This window comes from Pleurodeles waltl, chromosome 2_1, assembly GCF_031143425.1.
Source record: "Pleurodeles waltl isolate 20211129_DDA chromosome 2_1, aPleWal1.hap1.20221129, whole genome shotgun sequence".
NCBI classification, from domain to species: domain Eukaryota; kingdom Metazoa; phylum Chordata; class Amphibia; order Caudata; family Salamandridae; genus Pleurodeles; species Pleurodeles waltl.
The window spans coordinates 196,586,110-196,608,110 of NC_090438.1; the positions used below are offsets into that span (position 1 = coordinate 196,586,110).

General features: G+C 41.6%; 1 protein-coding gene across 1 annotated transcript in view; it reads left to right on the forward strand.

Moving 5' to 3' along the window:
• The window catches only part of TBC1D8B (TBC1 domain family member 8B), a 783,045-nt gene that overhangs the window by 662,788 nt on the left and 98,256 nt on the right, over window positions 1-22,001 (forward strand). The window contains exons 16-17 of the mRNA XM_069212396.1: window positions 15,580-15,820; window positions 21,087-21,152. Coding sequence (XP_069068497.1) covers window positions 15,580-15,820; window positions 21,087-21,152 — 307 coding nt within the window. The remainder of the gene's footprint in view (window positions 1-15,579; window positions 15,821-21,086; window positions 21,153-22,001) is intronic.

Sequence of the window (22,001 nt, forward strand, 5' to 3'; positions counted from 1 at the left end):
CAGTCTGTCATTGAAGCTGCAGATTGAGTAGATCAATTAATTCTAATATTGCTGCACTGCTGAGTCTGTATTTATCATAGATCTCCTCAGTTTGCTGGAAAAGTGTCTGCCTGGTTCTGTATATCCTCTCCTGTCTCTGGCTCCTCCTACTCTGCTGTGCGGCGTGGGCTCTCCTCCTCCTTGCTATCACATATATTCCAGCCATTTTGAGTAACCCAGATGCCTTCTGGGTCTCTTTTTATACTTTGGTTCTGGTTACCACCTGCTGAGTTAGTCGTAATTTGGGTGTGCAAAATGGGCTTTTTGCGACTAGTAGCAATTTGCGAGTGGCTTTTTCATATGGTTTGCGACTCGCTAATTGCGTCTCCCTATTTGCGGGTCGCACAGTGGGGTCGCAAAATTGGCAATTCGGTAATGGCTCACGCCGCAATTTGCGATTCGGAAATGGGATTTTTACATCCCATTTCCAATTTTGCGGGGTCACAAATTGCGATTTGGGCCATTTGCGACTCGCAAATTTTTGCTACATCTGGCCCTAAGTTCTTTAATCATAGGACGCATGAGACAAATACACAACCATTATACTAAAGTGTCTTTCCATTCCCATAGACATGACCAGATCTTGATCTTATTCCTATTTATCTTGCTCGCTTCCCCGTCCCGTCTTGATACAGACATCAAAGCGTTAAGCTATATGTTCTGGCTTACGTTTTTGTTGTTGTATGAATTGATTTTATTGCTTTGTTTTATCCTGATGTTCTTTTATGTGTACCTTTATGGTTTTCTATAACCAAAATATAGTTAAATGATGATGGCTGAGTTGGTGCCTTGTCAAGTGTCATTCCAGGGAGAGAAATGTTGGGTGGCTTTATTTTCAATAAAGTTTTCCAGCACTGAGTTTAAGAAGTATAAAATGAAAGACTCTTTATCCTCTTGATCTCGCTCCTGGTTCCATAACAGGTTTTCCAGTTGGTGGAGCCATTCTTTGGCTCTGACTTCAATATTTTCCTGAACTCCAGGGCCAAATACCAAAGCTCTGCTCTGTTGTAGCACCGCCGGATCTGCTTCTGGCTTTTCTAGCCCCTTGCACTGGCCCTGCTTAAGTGGCATCCTTCATCCAGTCTTTACTGGCTATATTCTAGAATTTTTCCATCACTTTGGTGCATTTTTAAGTGCGTCTGGGACTTTCGACCATCCCACATTCAGCGGAGAATACCCCAGTGCAAGGTACTCAGATTGATATTACTGAGGCCACCTGGGCTTTGGCAGCCTCTATTTTGCTGCTGAAGGCCTTTTTTCACTGTCCGCACTAATACAAAGATTCAATTTATGGTGATGGTTTAGTTTATATTTTTGGAATAGCTTGTGAACGGCAAGGTTTTGGACACAAAAGTGTAATGCACTTTGAAGGTCATTCTTGGGCTTCCTAATAGCCATGCTAAAACTTCAGTGGATGGCTTTCATGTCCAGATGTTTGTGAGTGAGGTAGATTCCCTTTACTTTTACGTGGACTGTGGCAAGGGTTCCATTGTGGTTCCCCGGGACCCAGAGACTTTACTGCATCTTCTAAGGTTTTCCCCTTGAATGCTTTTCCTTTCTTTCTTTACAGGTGCTCTTGGACACAACAGCAGAGACTCTAAATTTGCCTTTGCTGATTACAGAGACCGAGTCAAATATTTTGACAGCAATCCTAAAATCTTGGCCATTCATACCAGATTTTCTGTTGCTACCAGAAAGACACTGCTAGCCCTTTTATGACTGCCTCGGTTAGACATTCTGCATGGACTATACACTGGCAAGATGCTTGTCATCATCATCCATTTCCAGATAACCAAAAATGTATGTCCTGTTATCTGCCACCTTAGGGTCTGGGGCTATGGCTACTGTGTACACGAGAATTAATATGAGCTATTTTAACTCTCCACCATTTGACGTAGAGTCTCAGTGTAAAGCACAGCATGAAAAAAGTTGCTTTCATAGAGGACCGTGGTTGTTCAGTCATGCAACACCGCATGCCTTTTTAGGAGATGAGAAAGATAGTGGTTTCCTTTTTACCGGAAAATGGGAGAGGACATTTTGTAGAGGTAGTTTTGGATGGGTTTGGAACTGCTAGACCATTTTTAGGTCTGGTATTCACACTAATGGATTTCATGGCCAAGTCTATGTGCTCTCCTATGGCCCTTTGTAAGGACACTTGGTTGCACTCCTTGGATCTTCCTGGATACCCTCAGGCTCCATATACAGGAAATGGTTCCTTCATCTTTGGTGAACAGACTTCATTGGCCTTGAGTGGCACTGCATGGAGTTTTACCACTCTCAGATCTTGTGGCCTTGATGCATATGTCTCTTAGGCAGCATAGGAAGCTTTGAAGATTTATAGGGCCCAATGGAAGGCATGTGTATGAGAAGCACATTTCTTTCTCTAACACTGTATCTAAAGTTGCAGGGAAAAAAGCTATTGCTCCGAGTAGCTGTGCTTGGATGGAGCTCTTTCTAAAGGAAGGGTGTGACTTAGGTTATGGGACAGGTCCTATGTTAGGATCCCTTCCTTGAGCTTAAACTTCATACCTCTTGTCTGTGAAGCAGTGTTGACAAGTGTATGGCACTTATTAATTTCTCTTTTGGAGGACTGGCACGTTCGGATGTCATCTTCATCCAGATGAGGGCAGTTAGAAGTATATTGGCATAGGATAATTTCAATGTGTGGGCAATTGAAGGTACAGAATATTACCTGCCTAATATATGCTGTTAGCACTATTGAATGTCCTGTGGTCAGCACACGAGCGGGAGATTTTCTTGGTGTTGCTGTCGTGCTGTGCATCTGCTTCTGAATTAGGTCTATTCTATACTTAGTGTGACTACCTCTTCTATTTGTGTTGCCCCTTTTGGCAGCATTGTCAGTTGTGCTGCTGTTCTGTTTTTAGACTCTTGGGGAAAATGTTGCCCCTGGGTTGGGACTTTGGTGCAAGCTACACAGCCTCTGCCCTTATCCTAGCTTTAGATTAGAAGGCATTTGTGATAATTGAGGATGCTCTTTTTTGCAGCAAGTTGACTAGCAAAGGGGTAGCATGCTGTTCTACCACTCTTTTCAGTTATCCCATTCTTCACTTCTGTTTTCTCAGGTTAGCTCTGTGGAAGGCTCAGATCTTTCCCTTTGCTGTTGATTCCTGGTTGGCTTGTGACCTTGATGGGGTAGATACAATGTGGTTTGCTGTGCTATGCTCTCATGGTGCAGGTTATCGTATTGACCTTTTGTGCCCAGTTCTGGCATAATACATGTAGTCTACAGCCAACATGCTGTCCCAGCATCTTTTGGCCTGTTCAGTTGTTATATTTTATTTTTTGCTTTTATGAGCCTCAATGAGGCCAGATTTGGATCCAGTTTCTGATAGGTTTCTGGTTTGAGCTACACAAAGTTGGATTGTAGCTGGTCTATGTTTTATCTATATTTTGACTCACTATATTTGAGCCTGACCTATTGGTACTGCTAGGAACCCATCAAATACTGCTTTTGCTAGACTGTTTCTGTTTCTCTGTCCTTTTGAAAGGAGACTGAAGGGGGCTACAATGCCTACTTCTGCCAGGTTTGAGTAGGATAATGTTTATGTCTGTGATGTTTCAAACACTGTTTGCTGAGCTCGTACCTAGCAGGGTTGGATGCTCTCATTCAGGATGTTCTCCAACTGATTTGATATGTTTTAAAAAAGATCGATATATATATATATATATATACACACACACACACACACACACACACACAGAGAAAGAAAGCAAGAGAGAAGAGAGAGAAAGACAGAAAGGGAGATAGGTGTATAAATCATGCGATGAGTTGTGCACTTATACTGTAGGTTACCATATATTAGGTGTTTTGGGGATGCAGAGATAGGACCAGTTCTTTCAAACTATTCAGAAGTATTTCTAGCTAGGACATGCATTGCACTGTTGCAGGGGTCTCTTTTTGTACCTTGTCAGGCATTGCATCTCCCACCTGGGGCTTTTCTATATTTTTACCTACAAAGGCCTATATCGCATTGAGTTTTCCTCAGATCCTCCTCATGGTGTCTTTTGCTTGATATTGATTCATGAGGAGAGAAATCTCTAGGCAGAAGTATCCATCAGAAGAGTAAGTTTCTTTCTGTTGTAAAATATATTTCTGGTAGTTACTTTATCTGCTAGTCGATTCCTTACAAACTCACTTACCTCTCTGTTCTTGGAAATCTTATGTGCTTAATAAGATTCCAAGTTCATTCTCTGCACTGAATTTCTGCCACTTTCGTTAATCTTGTCTTCTTCTCTGAGTGCATGGTAAAAAGAAAAGAATTGAAACCGGGGCATTGGGGTGGCGCCATATACTGCTGTATGGTGGTGCATCTATGGACACAGAGTAGTGCATCTGACACCACAGAGCTATTTCAACTTATCTAGATCCACACTATCGTATGAGAGAGAATAATGGGGTATGGAATCTGCAGGTACAATGAGTATGCACTGAAAATAATGTTATTAAGGGTAAGTAACTTACTCTAGGATTTCATATTGTCTCACCCTTACGTTAGAATCCTCCAGCATACTGCTAATGCGAGTGTAGTTCTAAAGGATACCTCCTTCCTATGATTCCTAGTTTGCGAGTATCCCTAGACATCAGACTAGAGACAGAAAATGTTTTTGGAATTTGCAAGTCTAGTTCTAGTTAGCACACACATGGCAGGAGCCATGATACCAAAGGAGTATCACTACTGAAAGTGACACATTAACTTAGTGAGGGGGCCACCAACACTAGATATATGTTTATTTCATCTCCACACCACCAACATCACAATCAGCTTTTCTGATTTTTGCCAACGGCTAGCATGTTGCGTACAAAATGCTGTTGTATCAAGCTATATTTACAGCGGAAAAGGCACGTGGTCTGGCCTTCATGCCACATGTTAGAATGATCCCCTATTACTTACCACTCAAACCACTAAAGCACTAACACACAATTGATCCTCCTCTTACTCCTACTAATACTTTTGATCTTTACCTGAGCAACTTTGGAATCTGTGCCACTTTCTGAACACTAAAGTTGTGAAACTCCTCTTGGAAGCCAAATACAATTTTTAAACTGCAGTTCAAAACAGTGGAGTAATGTCCTTGCTCCATCCTCTACAGGTTATAATGAGTTTTCACTGAGATGCCTTCAGTAGCTGCCATAGTCCATTTAACTCACATGTGGCACTCTCTAACTTGCTGACTTAGTTGAAGTGCTATATCTTTTATGCCTTGGTCTAATTTAGGCCTTGTCCAACTCACTATACAACTTATGGGAGGGCCTATTTGTCACCTTAATACTTAGTGTAGGGACTGTGACTTTGCCTATATTTTAACGCTTGCCAAAAAGAGTGAAATTAGTAGGAAGGTAATGGAGATCTTTAACCAGTTTCACTCTTGACTGAAGCTTACATTGAATACTTTACACAGATCCTACAACTATCAGGGCAGAGAACTGATCCTCTGCATTCAGCTTCTGCGCTACACAGAGAAGTAATTAAGCTGGTTACTTCACAAGCAAAATTATTCACTAAGCACCTCACCTGAAAGTCTAGCCTGTGATATTTTATGCTACATTTCACCCTTTTGCTTTCATCACTATCCTTATGAATAGTACATCATAGCGAATTGGCGTGACGGGAAGAAAGGGGGTAGTTTTCTGCATGCAGTTTTGTGAATCACCTATGCACCCTGGCAATCAACAAGGTTCTTCCACGTCTCACAGGTAGTGAAAGACTTAATGCATGTATCAAATCAAGCTTTGCTCAGACTAGTCATGGTTGGAACGAGGAACAGGATATTGGTATGGAAAGTACTATATACACAATGTGGGAGTGCCTTTTGGGCTGATGGTGCTGCCTTTTGAACTCTGAAGACAAGGGCACTGCTGTCAAGTCCTCTGTGCATGTGGTGTGACCCCCTAAAAACACGGCAAAATTTACTAATCTCCAAAATGACATACTTAACTTTCCAGTAAGTTCAAATTAAATGGTTTAAGATAAAACACCAATAGTATAGAGCAGTGGTTCTTAACCTGTGGTCCAGAGACCCCAAGGTGTCCACGAAACTTCCTCAAGGAGTCTACGATTGCTTTGAAAATTTAATTATACTGACTCATTATTAAAGTGTGTTTGTAAAGAATCAAAATGTAAAATTGAACATTTTAAAAACGTTACTTAAGTGTTAATTCATTTGAATTTGGACGCTGAAGATTGTTAGTATCTTCAGATTGATTTGTGGGAGCAGTTTAAGTGCATCAAACAGAGTATATTATTAACAATGAGCAGCCTCAATTGAATTTGGAAAAGCTCCAACCTCAACCTTCCAATTGAAATAAAAATGTTGATATTTTTTATTTGTGAATTGAATAAAACATTTCAGTATTTGTGTATTTGTTTGATAAATGCTTCATTCTGAACTGTTTAATATTTTGTTTTGCAGTTCAAATTCAGTGAAAAAGTTGAGGCCTGGGTACCTGGCTTCCAGTAGTTACTCAGTCGGGGTCCCAGGATTCCAATAATGATACAGTGGGGGTCCATATATTCCAGTAATGATTAAGTGAGGATCCACAGCAGTCAAAAGCTCTGGTATAGAAAGTTAATTTTCACCTGTAGACTTCAGATCATTTGTTAGGCTGACAGGGAAAACATGGCTTCAGGCCTACATGTGTAGCCGTGTCTCCTGCAGCTTTTAAAACCACAGGTATATGTGTCAAAATATACATTTGGACAGGAGAGAAACTTCACTTGCAAATACTAAGTCGCCCACATCTAGGTAGGCCCTGAAGCCCACTAAGCTAGGTACCTGGTATTTAGAGGTGGAGCATTTAAGAATTTAAGGTTTCCATGTTGTTACAGTGACTATTCCCCAAAAGCTATTTTCACTGTTGATGCTGTAGCTGGTTCTATGAAGAAACAGCTAAAGTACAGTGAATATGTTATTTCTGTTTACCTGATTTTGAATAAGCTTCATAGACAGTTCAAGCACAGTTTTTAGTATTTCTTAAAATTTCAGTTCAGTGATTAGGTTGGATTTTGGACAAGAAAAGTAACTTTTAAAATGTTATACTCGCCCTACCTGAAGCCCCTGCTGGCCAATTAGCATTGCCCGGCCTCCAGTTATCCTGGCAGTGGTGATTTGATAAGATCTAAAAAGATTGAGGCCCATCTTAACACAAGTAGATCGGTTTAGAAGTGCCTGTGAATTGTACTAACTGAAAAAGACCTGGGAAACCTTTACTTTTATAGTTTAGTGATATGGGAAGCCTAGAAGAGATGGAATGTTTGGTTTCAAAACAGACTTTAGCTTCTTGGCTTAATTTTCGGCGGAGGAGGGAAATGGACCCAGAACCAGTTTAAAGTATTTGAATGGGTGGGGACTGCTTGTTACCTTAAACACACCCCCAGGAGTGTCACAAGTTCTTTCCAGGGACAGAGAGATGTTGCTATGTTGGCTTTTAAATCCAGTAAGAAAACAAGATGTGTTGAAAAAGTTGGAAGGCATGCCCTCTCAGACCTTTTGCTCATTGGTCAGGGAATGGAAAGGCATTTCCCCACCCCTTGGCTAGTACATTAAAGAAAAGTAACACTTCACCTCCAGATCCTCAGAACCCCTTCAGGACCATGACATAGCTGAAGAGGAATGGACTTGCTGTCTGTAACCTGTGAGGAGACCTAAAGGTCCAAACCTGCTTCCAGTTGTGCCCATGACTAAGAAGTGACCATTCGGCTGACCTCCTGTGTGGCTACGAGGACTTACCAAGCTTCAGGAGGCCTTTTTTCCTCCATGACAACGGACCATTTATAGCTGGAACTGGACTTTTCTGGTGACTTGTGCTGGAGTGCCCTATGGCTCCTCTCCTAACTGCTGTCCCTGGGGATCGTGAGAGTGAGAGCATTAGAAGTGGCTAAGAGGAACTACCCCAGAAGTCTGAAAAGTTATTTTAAAAATTTTGGACTTCCAACACCTCCTGAGCGTCAGCCAGATCCCCAGAGCAAAGGTGTCCAATTTTGATATATCTTAGCTGGATACATCTTCAGACTCGCCCCACTGGTTGATTTTGTGCTCAATAAAAAAAGATTAAGTCCAAAGGAAGAAAACTTGACTAGACGAGGGTGTGAAAGGTATCTGGCCAACAAGAGTTCTTCTGCTGCCATGAAATTTGACTTTTTCCTGGTCAGGACATGACACTGCAGCTTGAGACACTTGCACCTCCATGCATTTGAAGTCCATCAGAGAGCAGGAGGGCAAGTTATTTTTGGATAGGTGCTAAAGGGAGACTCTCAGACTCCCAAAGGTAAGTCACATTCTAGCAAACGGTTGTCTGCACGTGTGCAAGTTCCATTACTTTGGGCTTAGAGACTCCTGCCTAACTATAACTCGTACCCGAGCCATGCACAGTTTTCTGCTAAATAATTGTACTGCAAATGTTACATCTATATTATCAATTGTGTTATCAAAGATGTCACGAGTGATGTATTATGTGGGGTAATTAGCACTGCATGGTGAGGGTGCAAGTTATAGTTACCTTAGGGCGCGAGTTACAGTTACTTGGGATAACTCTAACTATAACTGATGAATTTCTATGGTTTGGTACATTTAAAATGTGAGCCTAACTATAACTTTCCTATAACCTTTGTTTTTTTAAAGTGAATTTCTATGAGTTTTTAAATTCTGTTTCCGAACTAAACCTTTGGGGTTTTTTTCTTTGTATTTCTACGTTTTATTTTAACATAAAGTAATTTTCATTAGTATATGTTAATCCAGCCACCACGTCAGTCGTACACGGCACGGGTTGGCCGCAGAGCCTACAGCCAACCCCTATAACAACCCTGTGCTTCATATGACCTTCAGCACTTTCGCAGCAGGGGTTGCCGCACCGTGCAGCCAACCCCTATAATAATACAACCATGCACGCTGCAAGGCCTTCTGCTAAAGCAGCTCCCTCTCTCTGAGAGCAATGTGGAAACAGGAAACCTCCGCTCGCATGAAGTGAGAGCTTTTTGACAGCTCTCACTTCATCCAAGCGGAGTGTCTGCTGTGACTTCATCCAAGCGGAGGGCAGCTTCCTCTCTCTGAGAGCAATGTTTCCTCTGTTTCCCTGCCTGCATCTCTTCAGGCAGGGAAACAGAGGAAACTCCTCTCGCATGAAGTCGGAGCTTTTTGACAGCTCTCACTTCATCCAGGTGGAGTGTCAGCTGTGACCTGGGGGTGTCCACCCCAGGACATAGTAGGAACCGGCCCTAGGAGGGTGGCAGTCCCCAGGCCCTTTATTGGCTCATCGAGGGGGGCCATGTGGCCTCCTTCCAACTAAAATAGCCCCCGGGAGGTGGTGATCTCCAGGGCCTGGGGGTCCGAGATGGACCCCCTATCTGTTTTTAAATTAGCCCCAGGGAGTTGGTGGTCTTTGGGGCTGCCGGGCGGTTTGACGGCCCCCCTGTATTACTTTTCATTAGTGCCCCAGGAAGCCGGCGGCCCCTGGAGCTGCAGGGATTCCAGGTGCTCCCCCTGCATCCTCCCGTATTACTTTACATTAGTCTCCTGGGGAGGTGGCAGTTCCAGGGGATGCAGGGAGGCTGGGTGGCCCCAGTGCATTAGTTTTACTCCGGTGTCCGGCGAGGTGGCTGTCCCTGGGGCTGCTTAGGGGAGGTGGGGCCTCTACCTCTGTTTAAAATCCCTATGGAAAAATGAATGGGGGAAAACTATTTTGGTACCACTTCCCCTTTTTCTCGGCCCCGCTTGACTGATCACCCGAGAACTTCAAGACATATGCTGAAGTGACCGTCATATTTTTTTAGAAAATGTAGTGAAGATTCATCAAACTGCTTAAAGGTATTAGCAAATTAATTAATACTTTTTCTAGAAACTAGGTCCTAACTATAACTAACGAGTGGCGGCCGCCACTAGGTAATAGGTGTGTATTTACTGATTGCAGGGGTAATAAACTTGAAATAAGCTAAGCAAAGACCGAAGTGCTAACTTTAAAAAAAGAAAAAACACAGCACTACACAAACATGGAAGTTATACCTCATTCAGTTTCCAGCATTACATTATAAATATACAAAATAATAACGGTGGAATTCCAAGTTTCAGGACCTCAGAAACAGCATATGCAAGTGCTGCAAAGCAAAGCAGTGGGGCTAAGATTCATGCCTGCCAAGATAGCACATCATCTGATGGGTCCAACTTTAAAACCACTGTTCAGAGTTTTAAATGCAAAGTTTTTACCAATGTTAACCCATGGGGTGGAAGTATTCACAAGAAACTGCTAGCTCTATTTGTCACAGCTTACATTTTATAAATTAGTATTTAGGTTGCTGAACGGAGTCAGCCAAAATCAAATCTGATTATAATTCAGTTTAGTAGAGCAAACACTGCTACTAAACTATGCACTGCTGTCATGTTGGTTTAAATTTAAAATAAGCAGATAGGTGCTCTTATAAAGGACATCTATGCCACAAATTGGAACTTAGGTCAAGCACCCTAAAGCATTTAGCTATTTACAGTATATCAATAGAACTACAAATGATATCTCTATATAATTGCAGTCTATCCTACTGAAACATTAAGGGCATACTGAAGAGGACAGTAAGCATTAAATCTAGACTTACTGACCTGGGATATTTTAAAACAAAGAAATACAGCTACTAATAGCAAGGACCCATGAAAACCAGTACCACAAACTTATTTTGATCTTGCACTTTTATGGGAGACAAAAGTTCTGGTTTCAAGATTGCATTTTGAACTAATTGATGTGGGAGAAGTAGCACAAACATGGCAACATAAGAGAGTAAATACAACCTTTTGCTTCTGTTCTTAGATAAAGTCCTTTGCGCACACAATCTGCATTTGTCCGGCATTTGTATTTGACAGAAAAAGGCTCTGAAGTCCAAAAATCTGTGCAATTAACTTAGGAAGCTGTTGATCATCTATTTTCATGTGTATTAGTAGTACTGATTGTATTTTAAGTAGATTTGTAAAATATATTAATGTGATTTCAAAATGTATAGGGCAACTCTATGCCACAGAGTGGATTGGAGTTCATAATGTATGGTTTTAATGTACGCTGTTCCATATATAGGGAATGTTTTTCGTTAAGTAGCAATAAAATGATTACCAGTGGTGTGAGTTGGGAATAATTAATCCTGTTTTTCTTACCTGTCTGACATCATGAGGTTTGTATTGTCACTTGCACAACAGGATCTGTCAGTGGCTATAGTTAAAAGATACCTAGCTTCTTTGTCTGCATTTATATGTCTTACTGAACAAACGTCCTTGTTAAAATTGCCACTGGTGGCAATTTTCTGAAACGTTTGCAGTGTTAGTTGCTGTAAAGTTTGCAATGTTGGTTGCCTCCTGCTCATTGCTTTCTCCTCAGTGGTATTTGAATCCTGTTTTGACCTTTCTTATGGCATCTCCATTTGAACTGGTTAATAGTTTCCCTGTTCAACTTCTAAATCTAAAAACACTGGGGGCGTGGCTTAGCTGACCAGCAAGATGGCCACAAAACCGTGAGGCTCTGCCCAGTGGGGGACCTAATCCTCCCGATTCTCCTTGGGAGCAGCCGCCCGACTCCTGTGACTAATCGTGAGCGGAATGGGAAAGCTCGGGAGGCCGTGGATTGCAGCAGCGTGCCGCTTGGACGGCAGCGATCGTGTCGGCTGTGGGCCTGACAAGTGCCTTGGCCTTGACTGGGGCTCAGCTGCAAACACCTAGTGGGCCTGTCCGGTGGCGGGACTCGAGCTGCGCAGTCCAGGGGTGCAGGAGGATTGCCGCTTTGGGCTGCTGCTGTTGGAACATACAGCTGCGATTGGCCTCATGGTGCCGGACGCGGGATTCACTTTGGGGCCCGACACTCCATCTCCTTTTCCAGGCTTGGATGTTATGTGACCGGAGTGCGTGCCTGCGTGGTGATTTCATCCTTGGCGGCCTTTCCTTCCAGGTGACCTCTACTGGTGCGGTGCGGTCTACTTGGTTGGACGCCAACCTGACAGACGGCATTGAAGATGGGCAAGGCTGACCATAAGCAGCCTAAACTCACTTTTGAAGGGGGTAAAAGGGAGGGCGGCGCGGCCAGCCATCTGGCGGATGTTCTGCCGCCTGAGGAAGGGGCTTCAGCTTCCTCTGTGAAGGCTATGTTCTTAGACCTCAAGTATAGCCTGGCTGGCATCGATACTAAGCTTGACCATTTGACCGAGCAAATGGATTGTTTAAAGGAACGGGTGGATGGCCATGACGCCCGTTTTGAGCAGCTGGAATCTCGCACCTCGGATTTGGAGGATGGACGCCGCGGATACGAAGAACAATTGCTGCGCATGGAACGAGTGCTGGAGGTGATCCGCAACAAGAACGAGGACCTGGAGGCCCGGTCTCGCAGTAATAACATTCGCATTCTCTGCCTCCCTGAGTCGACAGCTATGAGGCGTATGGAGGACTGTGTTGAAACCATGCTGTCTGAGCTATTCCCTGGCAAGCTCTCCCAGGTGTTGGTGTTGGAGAGGGCCACCAGGTCCCTGGGTCCACGGCCAGCAGCGTAAACGCCGGCGCGTCCTATAATTGTTAGCTTATTGAACTGTCAAGATGGGGACACCATACTTCGACTGGCCAGAGAGCAGAGACCTGTGATTTATAACAACACTGAGCTGAGCATCTTTCCTGACTATACACCTGGGGTGCAAGCTGCCCGTAAGGCTTTCCTGACAGTCAAGCGCACTCTGAGTCAGACTGATGCTAAATACTCCCTCATTTATCCAGCTAAACTGCAAGTTCAACATAAGGGCAAGTTGCATTTCTTTACTGACCCAAAATTGGCCTCTAAGTTCGCAAAATCGTCCCTTAAAAGGCGCAGTTGGAGAATTCGTGGGACACTGGCGGAGAGAAAGATGCCCTAAGTGACAATGACTAAATGTCTTCTACTGTTTGGGGCCCTGGTTGCCTTGCTCGCTGCCTTGTGACTGGCAAATTTGTTATTGATACAAATGTTCATGCTGGCTGCTCGATTGTATACGTTGCAGTCCCCTCGCCCCTCCATCCCGTTTGGGATGGTGTTTCGGATGGCCTGACTCATGCCCCACTGGATGAGTCCTTTCACATTGTTTATTATTATTTTTTGGGATGTGTATTTGAGGATGGGTGGGATTGTAGCACTGACCCAATTGGGGGTTCGGGGATGCTCTGCTTCTGGTTTACTCCCTCTATCTTTCTTCCTTTACTCCTACTTCTCTCTATGCATGCTGCCGAAGCCTTAACTGTGATGGTATGGAAGGATGCGTGCTCCAATAGGTAATTGGAATGGCACAGAAAAGCGTGATGCTAGTGCGTTGCCTCACTTGTAATGTTCGTGGGCTGAATAATGGACGCAAGATGAGACTGCTGTCTGCTTATACGCAGCGCCATGCGATTGAGACTTGCATGCTGCAGGAGACCCATCCGGTGGCGGCCACCAAAAATCGGATAAAGGCTGGCTGGATTGGAGAGTGTCACGCTGCAACGTATTCGAGCTATGCTAGAGGTGTGGCGATTTTGATTCAGAAAGGGTTCAGTGGCGCACCGAAAAGATACTTGTGGATCCTAATGGTCGTTACGTTATGCTATGTGGCACACTGCTGGCTAAACCTTGTAGACTGGTATCAATTTACGGCCGTAATACTGATGACCCTGATTTCTTCCAGGAAGTGTGGCAGTTGATTGGCTCACTGGGTCCTGGGACCTTGCTGTGGGGGGGCGGGGGGGAGACTTTAATGTGATATTGGACCCTGTGGCGGATCATGAAAATTTGGCTCAGCCGCTGCATGTAGTGGCTGCTAAGGCTCTATCGCTTGTGATGGCTGAAAGTGTTTTGGTGGATATATGGAGGGCAAAGCATGGAACTGACAGGGAGGGCACATGTGTCAATTATGTTTATAGTAGTTGGTCCTGCATCGACAGATGGCTTGGTACCAGGGATGTTGAGCTCTGGATGCAGTCGATTGAGCATATGGCACATACCCTGTCGGACCATTCGCCGGTCCTGCTGGAGTTGGCTGTACCCAGAGGCCCCAGGCGTGCTCTTAGAGACCAGGTATTTAGGGATGAGATCCGTGGCTCCATTGTGCATTACTTTGCTGAGAATCAGGGGTCGGTGTCCTCGGCTGGAACCGTGTGGGAGGCTTTTAAGGTTGTGATTCGGGGTATCTGCCTCTCTAAACAGCATGGAGTGTTGAAGGTGCTGAGGCGGGATCTTGCCCTTCTCAGGCCCACTCATTCATGACACCCGGCCTGCTCTTCGCACCATGCCCACGGCAGCCACTGACACTCTCCTTGTGGCCCTCTCTAACACAAACAGAACTCTTGGCACAAAACTTGAGAAGGTAAAACGTCAGCAGGACTAATCTGGAACTGTATCAGACCTGCTCTGCATCGCAGTCAGCCTGAAGTTTTGAATTTGACCCTGTCCACTACGACCAGATTGCTGCGGTTAGCACATTGTGCTTTTATGCGCTATTTCTGACTTTATTCTTTAAAAGTTCATAACTCTGGTTCTATTGATAGGATTTTTGTTGTTTTGGTCATGTGTTATTTATTAAATTAAGCTCAATTTTTCTAACCTTGTAAGGTGTTCTTTTTGTGTGGTATTCTCACTGTGTAACTGTTTGAAGTGTTCCACAAACACTTTCCACATTGCTTCTAACCTAAGCCGACTGCTCTGTTCCAAGCTACAAGGGGTTCAGAACAGGTTAGTTTGGGGTTTGCTTGTGCCTGACAAGGACTGTGACTGTTGCTTGATCAGGGATCACACCTCAGTCAACCATTAACCCAATTTCGAATACCCTGAGCAAGAACAATTCTTCAGAAGGAATTTGTTTTCATTCTGACATGCCCAAAGGTACTTTCACGTCATTTATGCAAAGCACTACTTCCTTATGTTGCAGTGAGGGTTATTTGCCTTCGCTGTATTGAATGATCTCACTAGCACTACTCATCCCCACATTCCAGGGAGGTACTGCTTTGGGAATGATTCATAAAGTGAAGAATCTCTGTGACAATGTATCCATCTGAAGAAAAGGTTGCTTTCCTTTGCTTATGATGTTTGTGGTGAATACATAAGGTTCCTAGAGATTCCTTACCATATTCCCTTCTCCTTCATGTGCAAGTGACAATATTTTTAAGGCCTCAAGGTATGCAAACAGGTTCTGGCCTATATTTGTCAGTAATTGCTCTCTGTTCCTTATCCCGTGCCTTGATAGGGCTCAGGAATAAAACACAAGTTAGTGGGTTGATGACTCGTATACTCCTGTGATGTCGCATCCATAAAAGGAATCACAGCTCAAGCCACTTCGTGCAACATAGCAGCACTGTACAGTCATTGCTGGGGAAAATATTTCCTTCTGTAGCCTGAACTGAGTATTCAGAATGTGGGGTGTGCAGGACGATTATATATCCACCATAAATATCATTACCCAAGATAAATAACATTTCCTTTTATATCAGAAACATACATCTTCCTTCATTAGTGTTGCCTTGTCCATTATAAAAATGTAACCAAATGATTTCTGTTTCTTTTTTGCCCAGAAAGAACATTTTCTGTCTTGTTATTGGAGTATCAATAGTCCGGTCCTGAAACATCATGATCCCAGCCTACCTTACCTGGAGCAGTATCAGATTGATTGCCAGCAGTTCCGGATCCTCTACCACCTTTTGAGCCCATGGGCACATTCTGCAAACCGGGATTCTCTTGCCTTGTGGACCTTTCGGTTATTAGATGAAAATTCAGACAGCCTTATAAACTTCAAAGAATTTGCCAGTGCATTTGGTAAGGAAATACCCACTGTCTTAATAAAAATAGATTATGCTTGCAAGAGTGTAAGCTCACATGCTGAAGATGCATCTGAGACAATTCATGATCCATTTTCCAGTATACCTGATAACTGAGGGAAGCCAGCAATGATAATTAGCCTTCTAGCCACCTTAGTGGGCTATACTGGCATTAAAGGCCCACTGCAGCATTTTGCTTGGCCCTTTAACAAGGCAGCAGGACTTTAATGCCAGTATAGCCCATCTATGGAGGGCTACAAGGCTATTAGAACATTTGTCCTCTAGAGTAGTGGTTTGGAACCCCATCTCGGCAGGTGAGATCCAAATATAGGTCTAGGGGAACCATATTTTCATGATAACCAACAACTATAAATAAGAGTTCCCTTTAGATTCATTTTATAAAATGTGTCTTTTGAGGTCTTTGTAAAAATGTATTTGCTTTTTCAATAGTAGTTTTCTGTAGCACGGACTGAACCCAATCGGTAACACAGCACCTCACAAAAGAACAGCTTACTAGTAATCACAAAACACAATACAAACGTTGGGAGAATAACATATGAGAGTTACACCTAAATTAGCAAAATATATTGACAGACAATAATTTTTATTATAACACTAAGATAGAATCGTGAAGCTGAATGCATATATGAAAAACAAAAAGTATATACAATGAAGATCAAGATCAAACCAGGTGGGAGTCTTTTAGTTTAGAGTAAATCACTAAAAACTATACATTCATTATAGATTACCAGAGTAAGATTTGATGTTCCTAGAGTTTAGGTAATAAGATTTAACTGAAGATTTAGAAATTGTTCTGATTCTTATATGGATTAGATCCCTTGGGCACTTCCAAAGAAAGACTGTCTCGGCATATTTTTTTTTTTTTTAAGTGATGGGGATTCCAGAAGAAGGGAGTCCACACTCCATTGATTGTACTTTCTACCTGCGATAGTACGTTTCTGTGTTAGATATGTAAGGTCTTCTAAGTAATACTATTTGGAAGTTACTGCAAAACTATGGGGTGTCAATTTAGTGAGGTCAGCGTTGGAGATATATGATCAGGTTTATATAGCCCATGGCCAGTTAAGCCACCTCAGAGGTGCACAATGTATTTTAGGAATTACAACTGGCAGTGAACTTATATAGTCAAGCCTTGGTAGCAGCAACACTTTCATTACTTGTTTAAAAACACTTTCAGGGGGAAAAAAGAGTTTAATCCTTTGAAGCTCTTTGTTGATATTTAGCCTCTTGCTTTAGTGAGATCTTGCTAGTTTGTGTATTTGCCCTAAAGAAAGCTTAGGGACTTGGGACATTCCATAATTGTGGGGTCCTGTCAATCTGAACCTCTGTTGAAAACCCATGACCTACATGTTTTCTTTGTAGGTTGCTTTAAAATTAATCGAGTGCCAAAAAAAGCCATGCCCCTTCTCAGTGTTTGCTTCATATTGTTGCCTCCGCTGGTGACACTTTTGAACAAAATGATTTTTCCTCAACAATTTCCTAGTGCTGCCAGGCTGACGACTCTATAACATTAGGTACAGCCTGATTCTGCTCAGACACCCGCAATTGTTGTTTCTTCATTTTCTTCTACTTTCTTTCACTGCAAGTAATTTCTTTTTTACACCTGGAATATTTGAGACACTGGCGACTATGGAAGCTCATTGTTGTTTTTAATGTGAAGTGAAGATTTCCAGCTTCACTTTCAAATAGCTTGACACAGTAACCAGTCATGGCCACAGTCATGGATAACTGAGTTTAATTCTTACCCAGCACTCTGACACTGAAAGGTTTTGTGGTGCAGAGTCGGGTTTTGCAGAGTACACTGCAGAAGAGGTTAGAAAATAACTAGGTTTTCAATATCTTCCTAAAATTCAAAAAGAAGTACATGGAGCTTATTTCACAGTTTTGTGACTTGATACCTAAGGGAATGTCCACCCCGTCTGCTCTTATCAATAGTTTACCCTGAAGCAGGTAATATTCCTTTGAATGTGATGTCTGAGCTCTCCTGTTCTGTTTGATAGACACCTAGGCAACTGTTCTTTCATTGGTAGATTGCTTAGATAATCAAGCATAAACATTTAATTATGATTCTCTGTGTAATGCAGATGCAAATTTCTACTTGCACCGGAGACATGATCAATTTCCTTATTAAGAAGATCATCTAAACAGCTGTGTTTGTGCAAAGTAACTAGACAATCCTTGACAAGCATTCATTTTCAGGAAATTAAATGTGCCTGCTTAGCAGAGGCGATTGTTGTATTAGAGCAAAACACTTAGCACACTGATGAAAAAATAACCTAAAGCGACATTGATTAAGAAATAAAAACATATTAAGGGAGACCCTTAAGGTTTGTATAATAATATGGCAATGAATCAGGCTACATTAATTAGGTTATTAGCAGAATAAAAAAAGATAGATCTGTGTCAGATACAGAAAGAGGCAATTGTATATAATTTATATAGGAGTAGTATTTCCATTTATGTATTTAAAGGTTTTCATAAGTGCCAGTTACCCGGGAGCACGTGAGCACTCTACATTTGAAGAAACTGTTATAAGTAAACCGAAAGTAATTCTCAACCTTTGATGTAGTAAACCAACAATATAAACTATATTGAATGTTTAATGATCTACATATTAGAGAGATAGGTGAGCCTTTAATTGCCATTTGTACAGTGATATGGAAAAGGCGAATAAAGATTAAAGTGAGGAGAAAGGTTTCTTTGCTTGAAAATCTAAAGATGTAAATAATTAGTACAGATGTGAAATATTTTAGAGAAATTCTGATTTATGTCGGAGATTGAATATATTTTCTCATTCATAAGGTTTGTAAAAGATTTCTCAAAGATGTAGAAGAAGGTGGCATTTTTTATTCCAACAGGAATTGTGTTCATGATCCTCGAAACATTGACTTCTAAGAGCTAGATGCCTTTTCTTGACCTATGGGGTGGCAGGTGTTAGCCCTTATTGTCTCAATCAAATAAATAACAATAAATGTGTGACGCATGAAAAACAATATTCTAGAAAAGATCATACAGATTTGTTCAAAGAGATAAAACAGCCATTAATTAATAAAAAAAAATTTTTTAAGTGTTGAGCCTTGACAGACAGCCTTTTTCCAACAGAATGTACGTTAGATCTAAAAAAAAAAAAAATCATTTGTTTGCTGACTTTGTAGAAAATAATAGTTAATAGCCTCCTTAACGGTTCCAATATTAATTTGTTGAATGAGGTCTGCCGATAACATTTCCTTAGTGTTAGCAACTTTGGGCAAAGACCACCTATATGGCAAAGCATGCCTAATTTGTGTCCCTACAATCAATATCCACTCTATCATTCGAATTTCAAATTTCATGTTCCCTCGAACCAGGGTATTGGTATGTAGAATAGTTTGATTTTAAAGTACTTCCTTTTTAACAATTCTTGGAGATCTGATTCAATCTTGATTTACTGAAGAATATGATTCATACACTGGTTCCTTGTGTAGGGTTTCTCAGTTTGTATTTACTTCTGAGTTTCTTGGAACTTGGGTATATCTTGACTTTTGCCATAGTTGTTTGGTTGCTTTACTTTTAGAGCTTTTATGTGACACAGAAGGTTTTAAACAATTATCTCATTGGGTAGCATTTTAAGGCAGACAGGTGAAGTTAAATAAACTGTTTCCTTGTTATATTAAAAAGCATGTTTCAGTGGGATAATTATTTTTAGGGAAACCAATATTGATAGAACTTCCATACTTTAGGAAAGGAATGATTAAGGCCTCAACCGTTTTAAAATCATGTTTAGTCAGCAGGTTGTTCTTTTATTTTGTATATGGTCATTGAAGTGCATATTTTATTGAGTAAAATGTTTAGGAAGTTTGCCATAGATAGTGTAATGGAGTGATATGTGAATTTCTATGGCATTGCCCCAGTCTTGTTTATTGCCGTTAATCAGTTTCGTACATTTTTGTATTTGGTCCAAACATGATTTTAAATGAGCTTTTCTGAAGGCAATCTTAGGTACAATTGAGTAAAGCCATTATATGTATATTCTGTATCAACTTCACACTTCATTAATGAAGGAGAGTGATAGATATAATTGACTTGTAAGTGATATTCGTGGGGGCACCTGAACAGTCCATTTGCTCTCAAAATGACTGTTTGGAGATGTCTTTGAAGTCTTCCTAACAGTGCTGGTTCTTGTGGACAGTGGTATTTAAAACGTGCCTCATGCACCAGTGTTTGCTAATTGTAGTACATGGATGACTGATTCCACAAAGCAAGAAAATCAAGACGTGAACTTATTTATATAGCTTGTGTGCTGCTATTGTTGTAGTTACTATATCTAATATACAGTAGTACATTTTCTCATTCGTTTTGTTTTAAAATCATTGGACTGCATGCAATTCCTTTCTGTAGTTTAGCTAAGTATCTCAGTATGTATGTGAAGGATGTGCCTGTATGAGACTTATAGGAATGAGTTTTGTATAGCCTTGTATTTCTGTTTCATGAGACACTAATCTATAATTAATATATATTTCTGTAGGGCAATTATAGCTACAAGAGCAAAGAACAAGGGTAGAGGGTGACAGGTGTGTGGGAATGGCTCAGAGATCAGTTTCAAAGGTAGGATGTCAGGGACTATTTTCTCAATGAGGAGTGAACTGGGATCCTGATAGTGAACACTCGACATACTGTTAGTAGAGATCTTTTCTGAATTGCAACAGATACAATGAGTTTGGTTTAAGGGGATGTTTTATTCCATAGCATGGATTGAGAAGGATTGCTTCTTTGCTTTTCCTTATTGCAATTCTGAAGCTCTAGTCTGATGTTTGGTTTCTGTTGTTGGATGGAAATATTTTCTGAATGGTACACTCACACAGCTGTGTGAGTGATGCAATGGGCCTTAAAGAAACCAGCTAATATATTTGTCATTATGGTTACCTCATTGTGTAGCTGTGATGTTGATTGCATTTTCATTGTTTCCATTGTCCCTTATTGAGGCCACCGACTACATTTAATATTTGCCTCAGTGATGGCACAGTAGCTAGTTAGAAGGACGCTGGCGAAGCCTTAAAGGTAAATTCAGACTGTCAAAAAAGGTTTGCACAGAAGACACTGGAAAGGTCCAGTAATACCATAAGTCAGGTGTCACAGTTATCCATTATAAGAAGGTCACCTTCCCACCTTGAGTTGTAGTTATTGCAGCAGGTCAGATGCCTGAGAACTAGTCATGCAATATATATTAATACATTTTGTTCTTGAATGTTCTTCTCTTTTCCTAGATGTGATGTACAATGGAAGTTTTACTAATAAATTGAAGTTACTCTTCAAGCTACACATACCTCCCGGTAAGAGAGCAATCATGTTTAGAGATTTTGGTTTGTTAGTTGCTATATGCCGTCATTTTATTCAATGCTGCACCTCCAAGAATTCTCTCTCAAAATAGTGGACGAGATAAGAAGAGATTTCATTTGCATGTTTTTGCAATTTAAAAAGGAAGGATTTTTATGTATAATTTTAAAGAAAAAACTTCCACATTTTCCTTAAAACGTAATATGTCCTCAGCTATCGTGTGCGAGGCTCTATTAAAGCCTGTCTGAAGCCCTATAGGGCCTATGCCTTCAGCAGATCTGCATGCTTACATGTCCTCCACGTGATCGAGGCCATTACTATTCAAGTGTTTCAAAGGCGTCTTCTAAATCTGAAAAGGCCAAATCATCATTCACTTATTTCAGTCAGAAATGCCACTGAGTGCTTGAATAATTTGACATCTCTTTGCCTCCGTCTATAAATGTAGACACACACCACATACACGAGACATGATATTAAACTTTTACTGATGCTGGATAGTGTATACACTCGCCTCTCATTCTCATAGGTTGGTTAATGTGGTCGACAAAATACTGTGTTTAATTTGGGGGCAGTATTAGGGGTGAGGGTGATGATTTGGGCCAGATAGAGCCTACGCAATTTATCAGAGAATGTATAGGCCATATGCTCAAATGGACATTAAGGGGGTTATTCTAACTTTGGAGGAGTGTTAATCCGTCCCAAAAGTGACGGTAAAGTGACGGATATACCACCAGCCGTATTACGAGTTCCATAGGATATAATGGACTCGTAATACGGCTGGTGGTATATCCGTCACTTTTCCGTCACTTTTGGGACGGATTAACACCTCCTCCAAAGTTAGAATA